General features: G+C 42.3%; 1 protein-coding gene across 24 annotated transcripts in view; it reads right to left on the bottom strand.

The window, feature by feature from the left end:
• Positions 1 to 12,643, bottom strand: part of EPB41L2 (erythrocyte membrane protein band 4.1 like 2) — a 191,929-nt gene that overhangs the window by 123,849 nt on the left and 55,437 nt on the right. For all 24 annotated transcript variants that reach the window (XM_083176718.1, XM_083176720.1, XM_083176728.1 and 21 more), the window contains exon 3: positions 10,286 to 10,486. In XM_083176718.1, coding sequence (XP_083032844.1) covers positions 10,286 to 10,486 — 201 coding nt within the window. The remainder of the gene's footprint in view (positions 1 to 10,285; positions 10,487 to 12,643) is intronic.

The following is a 12,643-nucleotide window of genomic DNA, read 5'->3' as shown; positions in this document are numbered from 1 at the left end:
TTGTGAATAATATCACTCAGAAGCCCCTTCAGGGTAATTGTTTCACCAAGGGATATCCAACCAGGCCTGATATGCCAGCATGAGATGCAGCTTATGAAGAATTTTGCCTCAGGCGGGTGAAACCAACGTCCAGAAAGCAGCCCCATTTTCGAGGTTTGGGTGCATACAGCTTTGCATAGACTCCACTGGCAAATACTTTGAAAAAACAAACACTTTGTATATAATACTCTTAATTGATCATTAGTAAACTAGAAGAAAGTTCAGAAAGAGGAGGGACAGTTGTAGAACATAAATATGTAGGACAAAATGCTGTCAAGCCATGATTTTGGATCTGGGGTTTTGAGTCAAGAGTGGCTCATAACCAGTATTTTAAAGACACTTTCAAAATACTCTTATCTGAAAACAGAAACTCAATTAAAGGGGCAGATGTATTAAGCTTTGCGAGAAATAACCTTGAGATAAAGTGGAGATAAATTGGAAAGAGATAACGCACCAGCATATCAACTTCCAACTGTCATATTTCAAACACATCCGATTGGCTGGTGTGTTATCTCCTTCCAATTTATCTCCACTTTATCTCAAGTTTATCTCTTCGCCGGGCTTAATACATCTGCCCCAATGATTATTTGTAAGAACAAAATGTAGAGAGGTTAAAAAAAACAAATTTATAAGATACAAAAGTTTCATTTGTCCAAAGTGTTCCTCAGCAGAGTAATCAATGATTGTGTACAGTATATAAAGCTGGGCATACACTACGGTGACTTCTCCCCTCGAAGAAGTCGCCCGTGATCCCCCTTGAGTAGGACTGCATGCGATATATTACATGTAGTCTTTCTGAATGCAATATATCTCATGCGATCCCAGCTAAGCCTGCCCGGATCAGAAGTGTATGGGCATTCATTTCAAAAGGATGAATTATCCAGGCCAAGTTTTCCCTTAAAATCATAAAAGTAATGCAGACTGTTTATGACAATATCAATATATAAAAAGGATAAGTGTTAAACTGCAAATAACTTTAGATAAACTTAATATCTAATAAACAAGTATTTTTTTCTTTAGATTTTGTATTAAATCAAAACCCTTGAGGCTACAGTCATGATCAAATGATCTTTAGCAACAAGTGGGAATACTAAACTGCTTTAGCTTGATCTGCCAAATACATCATTAGTGAAGTTTATTATTGTAAAAAAAAAAAAAAAAAAAAAAAAAAAAAAAGTATAATTTTTATGTTTTGTAATCAAATCTAACCATCTTATCTAAGAAAACATTATAACCGATAGCTATCTGCATAACCTTCCATATGATCTAAAATGATGTTGCTTTTCTTATATGTTCAGATTACTTTCCTCTCCCCATCTCTTTGAGTAACTTCCAAAAGTTATCGCTGTATAAATTTAACATCAGAAACAAGGGTAGGAAAACTGCACTTCCATGGAAAACGTTATATTATACAAACACACACATCTATCTATCTATCTATCTATTTAATTATGTAGTACACAGTTTTGTTATTTTAGTACTCCTGGGCATTAGTTATAATGGGATGTACACAAGAAATACAACAGGGAGGGGCACTGAGGAACCATTAGGCAGCATATGCTGTATAATCCCAAAAATTTAGGGAGGAATTGGTACTTGTCTATTATCAGGGCGCCCATTACGTAGTGGTGTATTCAGAGTACCAATACCGCACTATGCTGGCTACGTAAACTACGTCAGTGGCTCTGGAGCCCTAAAAATACAAAATGCTTAATATCCCCACTATCCACGTCGGCGTGGAGCTGATTTTATTAAGTGTGGCGCTGTGCTCTCCACACTTCGGGCTCGGTGGCTCTCTATGCTCGCCACACTTTATAAATTAGACTCCACGCCGACGTGGATACTGGGGGTATGACGTGGATAGCGGGGGTAAAATGGCTGGTCTATACTTACCCTCCTCTGGCCCGGGCACCGCATCGATCCCCGCTGACTCACGCTGGGATCGACGGTGACTCCCCGGCATTCAGTCCCCCTGCTCCGGCACTCGCCACGGATGCTGTACGCTGTAGGCAAGTAGCGTAGTGCCGCTGGGGGAGCAGGGAAACCATTTGATGCGCCGCCAGCGGCACTACGCTAAATTACGTACAGCATCTGCCGCAAGTGCCGGAGGAGGGTGACTGAACGCTGCCGCTGTGGAGTGGCCATCGCTGCCTCGGGGGGAGTAACAGTCATCAGGGATCGCCACCCGGAGGAGGGCAAGTATAAACCACACCACCCTGCTCCCAGTGCTGCTTCCTGTATTATCACGGTGACTGCTACGCTGACAACATAGCTTAGCCTACATTGAAAGCTTAACGTAGCCGGGCGCCGTGATAAAAACCGAGGAATTTAATTAGCAATGTGTTATTTTTACGTAGGCAAAATGGTAGTAGCCTCATGCTTTATTATCCAGGTCTTTTCAACTATAGACCCTTTTTCTTGCTCTTTAAATTAACATTTTTGTACATTAATATATAGGATCAAGGATAGGATGGTTAAGATCATGGACCTGTTTGTTAATGCTGATGCCGCACCCATCAAAAACTCCCTGTTGGGCAGAGGAAAGGAGAGGAGTCACACAAGAGGGTGAGGTACTGGGTATAAGACTTCCCAGAGCAAAAAACTGATGCTAATGGGATGGTAGAAGTGTCCTTCATTGCATCAAAGTAATGGATTGATCAGGAAAGAACCAAAATCATAACAAACATGATAAAGGATTTCCTGTAAACAATGAGCAATGGTCTGTCTTGAGACAGGCCAACCTCTCTGAACCACCACAAACCGTTTATAAAGGAGTCTGAACAGCGGATTTACTTAGGCCTATTTACATAAATGTGTAGAATTCTCACTACTTCTAAAGGACTCAAGGGATGACTAAGCTACTTGCCACACTATATAAAATAAACTCCAAACCAATGTGGATAGTGGGGTATGAAAAGGTCAGAGGATGCGTACCGCTGTGCTCGCCACGCTCTGGGTTGCCGTTCATAGTGGGGGTGGTGTTTACTATGTTATACGTACCCCCATTGTTATCACCCATTAGGGTGCCTGTACAATTGAAAAATCATTTTGATCGCATCGCATGCAATACAATGCGATCTAAACTATGTCATAAGATTAAAATCGTGGACGCTGTTCTAGGAGTACCGAAAATTCTTTGTTTAACTAGAAGTCATCTTGGTTTTTTTTTGTCTGGACTTGTACACAAAGCTGTTGAAAAAAACTAACACATAAGTGTGGTCAAGAACAAACTAATTTAAATTACCAGCTAGCTAGGATTTAGGTTCTTTAGTGTTCATGAATCAGGGAAAACACGACTTGGTAGAGTAAAAACACCCATAAAGAAATAAGGCCTAGCATATATCTGAAGACACGTATCACTTCTAATTAGAGGTTCCCACAAAACACTAATTACCACGAGGGAAACTGGTTTTGAATGTATGCAGCACAAGAGCTCATAGGTATAAAACATTGGACAGATATGGGATTGTGACTAACAACTCCAAATATAACAAATCCAGCAATATTAAAGCCAACAGCTGTTCGGCATCAAGCAGTATCTTTTCCAGGCACGAGTAAGAAGTACAAGCAGCAAAGAGAGCACTGGCACACAGATGGCTCTGTTGACTAACTCAGGGGTTCCCAATCTTTTTTGATTCACGGCACCCTAGAGAATCAGACTTTTTTTCACGGCACCCCTAGGTCAATTTTTTTTAATTTAGATTGGGTTTATATGCGATTCTTAGTGGCAGTTATGTGGTAAAGGGCAGGATTTGCTTCTGTTGGTACACATTCTATGATTGCCAGCTACCAGCACTGGTTTTGCTCATAAATAATTAACCATTAATAATTAGAGTTGGTCCTAGACCACCAAGCCGCGGCACCCCTGCATGTGTCCCGAGGCACCCCAGGGAGCCACGGCACACAGTTTGGGAACCACTGGACTAACTGATGATATAAAATCACACACACACACACAAAATGAACAATGCATTTTGGATTAATTCATTCTATACTGCAATCAATCCAGACTCCTGAAGAATCCTACATGTCTGTCTTGTTATTTGTGGTATTTAATATCTCGCCCAAAACTAGGACATATTTTGAAGTGTGCCAGGAGAGAAACCCTGCATTAAATGCTTAGTCTGCCCTTCTGAACAGTCTCTGTGCATCCCTCTGTAAGTCCAGTAAAACACTGCCAGGTTTTTTTGTGTAGGCCTTACTGACACTAAAACTATTGTGTGCTTCCTTAGCTGACAAAGATGGAAAAATATACAATAGCACAGCGAATTCCCTTTGGTGACGGAGCTAGCGAGTACACAAATTCCACAATGTCTGAAATCAGTCTACAAACCAAGAAATTATTCTATAAACCTAATAATTTCTAGGGGAACAAATTGTGATTTAGATGCTATAACTTTACAAATGCTTCAGTTTCAATTTATAAAGAGCAGTGCAATGTGAAACCTAAACTAACCAAAAATTATCTATTTTCATTTTAGGAGACATTCATATATTATAGTTAATTACAGTACAATCCCGATATGTAATTTAAAATTCACTCTATGAAATAATAATAAAGTTATTTTATACATCGCTCTGCCACTTGCAGAGTTCCCAGTAACCATGGAAACAGCTAAATGTGCTGTTCCCTAAAGCCAATGTTATATTTTCTCTATGTCATAATGTATTTGTAGGGGTGAAATCCACAATCTCACCAATGGTTTATATTTTAAAGCATCTGAATATTATTCTGGGCTGCAAATCTGGGAGCAAAACAGTAATACAACACACAGAATAGCAAAATCCCCAGGAACAGCAAGAATAGAAGCGGACCTAGGTAAAATCCAACACTGACAAGGCAGTGAATGTATGTGGGTAACACCCAATCAGCTGCTGGAATTAGACCATGTGAACAAACTACAAGAACGGTGTTAAATTTAAGCAGAAAGCTTATTTAGCAGCTATAGGTGAAAAGGTATATCGAAGAGGAGATATTTTTCAAAAGAGCATTATATAGTAACTCTTGATGCCAACAAGACGGCTGATGAAATACTAATTCCCTCTCCTAAACATTGTGCAGAAGGTAGCTATTTCCTTGGGGTGTGCCACAAATGCTCTTGAACGGCAAGCAGCAGTGAATCTACTGTCAACTTCAATGTGCATCAAATGCTCAGACATGCCTAACTCAAACGGGGCCATGCAAGTAGTCTTAATGCCCTTTGCCATAAAATATTTATATTCGCAATGTACAAGCAAAAAGTTTAGCGATGGAAAATAGACCGAAAACACACACACACAGAACCCATTAAGCAAGTCTTCAGGTTGCTAATTAGCCAATACTTTGTCACATAATGAAACTGCACAATTGTCCGTTTCCAAGTGGATGAACTGCATAGAAACACTTGAAATAGCAATATACAAGAAGAAAAATAGGTCAGTGTCTGTCTCCTTGACAATACTCTTCTTCTAATCAGGTTATGGCAACATTAAACCCTACACTCAGAAATGACATTTAAGAATTTTTTTTTTCTTTTAATTTGGAAAAAAATAATAAATCACTGAAGCATCAATTACCCAGGTTAAGGGACATGAAAAGACACTTAAGAGCTCCCTTCTAATTTGTCATAATAGCAAAGAGCATAAATTGAAGACCTCTACAGTTACATAATTACATAATGTTTGCTTATTTTTTCTTTAACAACAGTACACCCCAGGCAGGGAAGAGGAACTGCTGGGGTTTTCAAAGTTGACCTGTGCTAGAATGAACACTATATACATAATATAACAAAACAAAAACTGGTGAGGAGAAAAGTGCATGTGGCAACTATAAAGCTAGGTACACACTTTCACAATGATAACGGAGATGCAAATTTTCAAAAGTACACTTCTGATTGAAAATCCCAAGAAAGAGGTGTACTCAATTAACCGCCAGATTCCTTCCCCCCCAGAACAAATTAGCTATTTTTGACAGATCATCATTAGCAGGCTATCCAATTAAAGCCCTTTCTCTTGCAATAAATTAGGATCCGGGATAAGTGTCCGTATCCCTTTATTGTGGCTCTGAGGGCTGGCATCAGGGATAACTGAATAGCCCCGATCTAAACAATTAGCAACAGTAAAATTTGCAGCTAAGTGAATACCCCCCCAGAACATGGAGATCCATGCTTACAAATTATTACAAATCTGCCATCAATCTGTAATCCTCTTCTCTAGAAACCATCTGCTGAAAAGGTTGTGTCTGTAGGAGCAGCGGCAGAGAATCAACAGAATGAATGATGGGCGGGGGCGGTTCTAGGTCATGGAAACGCCAAGCGATTCATGACCGGGAGCGGGTGGCTGATGTCACAGGTCATCTGCCCGTACTGTCTTCCTCACGGAAACCCGCAAATATAAGTCAGTCTCAACTGACATATAATTGCAAAGGCAGTGGAAGTCTGCGACCATCGAATGACTTCTTCTGCTGTGGGCACATGCGAAGACACATCCCCTTGCAGGAAAACAGGCGGTTATTTGGTGGGGTGGTGTCAAAAAGACTCTAAACTGCGAGCTTCACAGCTTACCAAGTCAAATCAGAATAACCCCCTTAGAATGTATATATTCATTGTGGAAATCAGTCAACAATGTTAAAATGACAAAATTGAACAAGACATTCAGCATGGAATGGTAGCAGAGGGTTGGGCAACAGGGTGTGTGCTAAATGTTATATAGCCTGTTTCACCCTGCATATCCCCCCTGCTATATTTGTACTACTGAACTGGTTTCCTGCTGGTCTGCAGATTTCTGGCTGCTTTAACTACACTGCAAAATAGGGAATCAGGATATAAGTTTTACCCTTGTTTGTGTGGTACATCTGAGGAGTGAGCAGAGATAACACACCCCACGCTGCATGATCTATATTGCGGCCACAACTACTGATCCTGTGCTTCTACATTTAATTCTGCATTTGCTGGTCTGTTTCTGATACTAAGGGGTGTTGCTCCATAACAACTTCAACCTAAAGGTTTATGACTTCCTGCGTTGTCTGCCGCGTTCTGGCGCCCTCAGACAGCGCAGCTCTGCCAAACACCGCTGGACCTACATCCTATTTGTTGTCTGGAGTCCTTCGTGACACTTGAGGTTGTCTGGATACTATAAGTTGTGCACTCCTAAGACCTTTGGTGAATACTGGTGGTGTGCTAGCCACCGCCATTCTATCATTACCGCTACTTTCCAAGCTGAGTGTTACTTAACCATTCGTGATGTCAGGTTTTGTACAGCAACTCCTTCAGGCCATCAATGCCTCCACTCACAGGCCACTTGTCAAATTCGAAGTTACGGTGGCTGTGCCTATGGATCCTGATAGTGTGACCTCCATGTCGCCTGCGCCAGCTAGATGTCAGGACCCTCCTGTTCAAGAAATGGAGCCTTCTACATCCACTACTACTCCTGCAGTTGGAGACAATATTAAAATCCGGTCTGCTGCTACAACATTGAAGATTACGCTGTGTTCCTTTTACCTGTATACCTATCCCTGGCCTGGAAGGGCAATTTTGGGACTATCATTTATGTATTCTTATTCTCTTATGCAATTTTGGGCATGCAAGGATGGTTTTATTATTATTATAATTGGTTGGTTATGGTTATTCTTCTGCTTATGCAGGGGGTAAAAGATTGGCCGGATTAATATATTAAGCTCATATGCTCACTTCTATAATGTATATATACTTTTGTTTTATACATATACATGATGGGCTATTTGTATCCGTTCGATTATTTCTTAATATATGTCCAATTGTGTCATTGCACTATTTCTAGGTTGTTCTACTACTGTTCATATATTCTGGCATGCTCTAATACCTGGCCACTAGTCTACAGCCCCAGTCAGTCCATTTAGTTTTATTATACTTTATGGTGGGTGTGATTTAAACCTTTGTTAGTTATTGTTTTAATATTCTATGTATACTCAAAATATTTGAAACGTTCTATAATTTAGACTGAGTGCTATGATACTTTACATCCTAATACTGCAGGGGAGCTGCTCCTGCCCTTGTTAAGGCCATTAGTTTCATTTCAGCCCCTGTCAGATATTCGTATCTATATCCTTTAGTACTTGGGTGGGTGGGTGGGAAAGGGAGGGGTAGATTAGATTAGTATTAGTGTAGTTCGTATATTAAAGGAGGGTAGCATGGGAGGGGTAGGTTAGTTTTTTGGCACAATTAGCTAGCATAGAAGCTGAGGGCCACTAATTTACTTTCTCCTGAGAACGGGTGGGTTGGGACTAGATAGTTAGCATAGTTAGATGGGGGGGGGGGGGGGTACAGTTAAGGGATCCAGGTACGCCTCAGTTGGGGGTGGGTAGTACAGGGTGGGGGGTTATAAGGGATGTTTGTTAATTTATATTTCCTATTTCCCCTGTTTGACCAGATATCTGATATTGCAATGTTAATTTCTCCTAGTTTAGTAATTTGTCTTCACTGGGGAATATACTGTCTGATCAGACTCTCTCATTTGTAATGTCATACTCTTGCTATACAGTATTTTAGTGTGGTATTTCACTCTGTCTGTATGTGTGAGGTACACCCGGTATTCTCTAGAACCCAAACGGCGCCTTTTGGCAATAGGAATTGTTATATCCGGCAATGAAGTGATTTTACTTGATATGCCAACACATAATACCCTCGTTTAATTATACATCTTTTTAATATTAACGATATCCTGGCTACACATTTTTCTATAAGTACCCTGTGACATTGCCTCTATACTTGTGGAATTCACTGTCTATAATGTCCTATGTTTATATCGGGAGTTTTGTTTGCATATATCAAAATCTCAATAAAAAGAGATTGTGGGGTTCCCCTGTATTTTGGGGACCAGCACCGGGCTCATGTGCCAGCCCTGGTTCCCAAAATACGGGGGACAAAGTGAGTGGGGGTCCCCTGTATTTTAGGGACCAGCACCAGGCTCCACTAGCAGGAGGTGTAATGTCATAGCCAGGACACGCTTCATGTTCCGTGGCCAAAGCATTACCCCGAACTAGTCCGCCCAGGCCGTGAGTTCTTGGGATGGTGGGGACCCCCCTCTCCAGAGCACCCCAGGCCTAGGCTGAAGCCCGGGGCTATCCCCTGCACCCCTGGGCGGTGGGTGCAGGGTTGATAGCGGTTTTAAAAAATATTATCCTTTACAATAGGACTACAGGTCCCAGTAAGCCTGCCCCACATGCTGGTACTTGGGAGAACCAGCATGTAGGGCATTAAAGGCCCGCTGGTACCTATAGCCCCCCTGTAAAGGAAATATTAAAATAAAAAACACACTGGTTTGATTTTTTTGTTTTTTTATTAAGCTGCATCTTTTTTTGTTCACCCCGGAGGGCCCCCCACCCCCCAGTGCTTCTGCGGCGTCTTCACCTGGGGGCGGTGGCCTTTTAAGCTCTTTTATATGGCCACCGCCTCCCAGGGCTTCAGCCTCATCTGTGTTCACAGGCTTCCAGGCACCTTTTCTGGAGCTGTTCTCTTCTCCATCTTCGCCGCTGGACTGCCCACCCCCTATCACACGCTGGCTATTCTAGCCAGCTCAAGGGGGCGGGGCGATGACCCGGCGAGCTGCAATGGACTGGCAGTGGCCATTTAAAAAAAATGCCAGTCTCTGCTGTTGCCGGCAGCAGACACCCAGCCCCCGCCAGGGGACCCAGCCCCGGATCCAGCCCCAGCCAACACGGCCAGCGCTCCACAGGGTACCCAGCCACCATGGCCTCCGCTCCGCCAAGGGCCCCAGCCACCGCAAATGGAGTAAGCAGCCGCTCCTGGGACAGCGCATCGAACGACAGATTGCAGTCTGCTGCCAATCCCAACTGATCTGACGTGCAGCACGTCAGATCAGAGGACCAATCCCCAACCAGCGAGAGCGCACATTGCACGATTGTGTGCACACAATCTGCGTACAATTGATCATACAACCAGTCAAATTGTACGATTGGTTACAATATCGTTCTGGTGTACGGGGCCTTTAGCAGATTACAAATTAAAAAGGGAAATGGTTCGTTTTAGTTTACAGATTTAAGGCATTTAGTAGTACAGCACACAATGTGAAACTTAGGCATACACACATTTTTACAAATACTATAAGGCCATATAGTGTTGCTGCCAGATAGAGCGAGAATAGTGGAAAACATGAAGCAGAATATTAAGACTAAACACAACAACCTAAGCAAATTTAAAAGTTATAAGTTAAAGGAATTTTAATTATTGGGAATGACAGGGTAATGCATTAAATAAAAGTTTTTTCCTACCTCAATATCAAAGGTGTATTCAGTTTTATCCAACAAGGTCACCTTACATGGCACAGTCTGCACTTTTTTGGGTGGTTTGTGAGAAATTTCTTTCTTTGCTTCAGCTGTCTGATTCTCTTTTATCACCTTTTCCCCTTCTTGTTTGTCCACCTTTTCGTCAAGCGTTTGTGTTTCTACTTCTTTCCTCTCTTCTATAGAAGACTGTAAGAAATAATAATGAGTAAAACTGAAAAGTGAGGGGGACACATAAATAATAGAGCAATTGTTTAATTACATATTGGAGGTCAACATAGACGTGAATATATATATATATATATAACAAAAGAGCATATAGGTGCGCTAAACACTGACCCAGAAAAGGATATTTGTGAACATGCAAAAAAGTCCACAAAGAGTTAAGATTTTGGTCACTGAGATGCCAACTCAAATGTATTCAATGCCGGTGCGAGCGGCCGGCGAGGGGGTTAAATAGCGAGGATTGCTGAAAACCAGCGATCCTCGCTGTTTAACCCCCGCGCCGGCCGCTCGCACTATGCAACGCTCTTGGGAAATCCTCGCTATCACAAGACGGCGAGAATTCCCCAAAACAGCAAGACCCACGGCTGCTGCAGAAAAAACTCGCAGTTTTTAGCCGCGGGTCTCGCTGCTTCTGGAGCCGCATCCGCCAATTCCCCCTCGCTCAAAAAACGGAGCGAGGGGGAATTGGCGGATGCGGAGGCTGTGTTGAATGCTGTCAGGGTGAGTGGTGACAGCGAGCAGGAAGCCCTGCTCGCTGTCACCACTCGCAAACAGCATTGAATACATACCAAAGTAACCATGCACACAAGTCCATATGTAAAAGCACGTCACTCCCCTCTGTACGACCACCCTTGTCCTGTGGGTGTTAAATAGCTGCAGAGAAAAGTACACAGAGGTGCCTCAGTGCAGTAAGCTTCGTATTTATTGTAATAAAATGTTTGTTTGTTTTTTTTAAAAAAGACCAAAGGCTAAGACTCGTACCAAGTTATTCCTCTGGTGTGGGCTAAAAATACCACAGGATATAGATCTACCAGTCTGGCATACGGCATACAGACGTCCTTGCAGAGATCCGGGACCAGTGCACTGGTCCCGGATCTCTGCAAGGACGTCTGTATGCCAGTGTATATCACGGCAGCCCTTACAGCGAGAGACCATTTTGAAGGACTGCAAATATTCTATTAGGCTGTCTGCTTTTGGCAGAAGCAAGGATATTAGGAATTCTGGTGAAACTCCTGAAGAACTGGAATTCCTCTATATAAAATTATCGCTGCAAGGAGGCATGATTTTGGGAGTGGGACATCCCAGTTTTTTTTCAGGTTCCTCTTGATCTAAACAACCATTATCTCAGGAGTGATCCCAGGCTTATAACAAGCTATCCGAGTTACAAGTGAATAATTTGAAAGAGAAACTGCATACATAAACAGCAATGCGGGGACCTGCAAGTGACAACTTCGAGGTGTTAGTTCCGTCTAACGTGAGGTGGGTAATCTCACCTCCTCTACCACAAAAACCTCTTGCTCTCCATTTCCACATTATTCTGGTGTCCACTTCAGAGAACCAAAACTTGACATGCACTACAATTAGGCACATCCGAGTCATAGACAGCAACTTATCGTTCCTAAATTAAGCTGTAGGCTGGCATCAGAGGTGGTGGACAAATCTTTAGCTTCTCAAGACTCAAATCACTCATGGATTTTATTGGTTTAACCTTGAATCACTACAATTGTATTATATTCTGTGCATATCTGATGCCTCACTAGATCTCCAGTTAACAATATGTATTTGATTTTGTTTTTCTTTCTGGACTGTGTTAAATATGTGCTTATGCTAGTTTAGATGCAAGTGCTTGTGGCCATCACAATTACAGATTTATATTATTTCCTTAAGACGGTCACCAATATTTCTGTATATATACACATTTTTGTGAACTACATATGCAGCCATGCTAGTCATTGCCTCGCAGAACATCCGTGGCGATCGGCGCAATCCCGTTGCCATGTGCGTGCATTCCATGGCTCACACTGAGCAGCAAATGCAGAAAGTGTGTGCGATTTTGGCGCGACAAGCACGCACAGATTGCAGCAACAATGGGTGTACACCTGTACCTAAGATCCAATTTTTGTAGCTGGTTCAGTTTATCTTTACCGCACTACAGGAAACTAATGTAAGGTACACACCAGAACGATTAGGGCTCAATCCCATCAATCTGGATCCAATTCCAACCGATTGTATGTAGATTGGGCATGCTTAGATCCAATTCCGATCGGATTCCAATCCGATGCATGTCCCTGCTGTCGTTTGGGCAGTTTTACAGATCCTACCTGCTGCAGGTAGGATCTG

This window comes from Crinia signifera, chromosome 3 (assembly GCF_055691185.1).
Source record: "Crinia signifera chromosome 3, ASM5569118v1, whole genome shotgun sequence".
NCBI lineage: Eukaryota > Metazoa > Chordata > Amphibia > Anura > Myobatrachidae > Crinia > Crinia signifera.
Note: the sequence above shows the minus strand (reverse complement) of the source record. Positions and strands in the feature narration are given on the sequence as shown.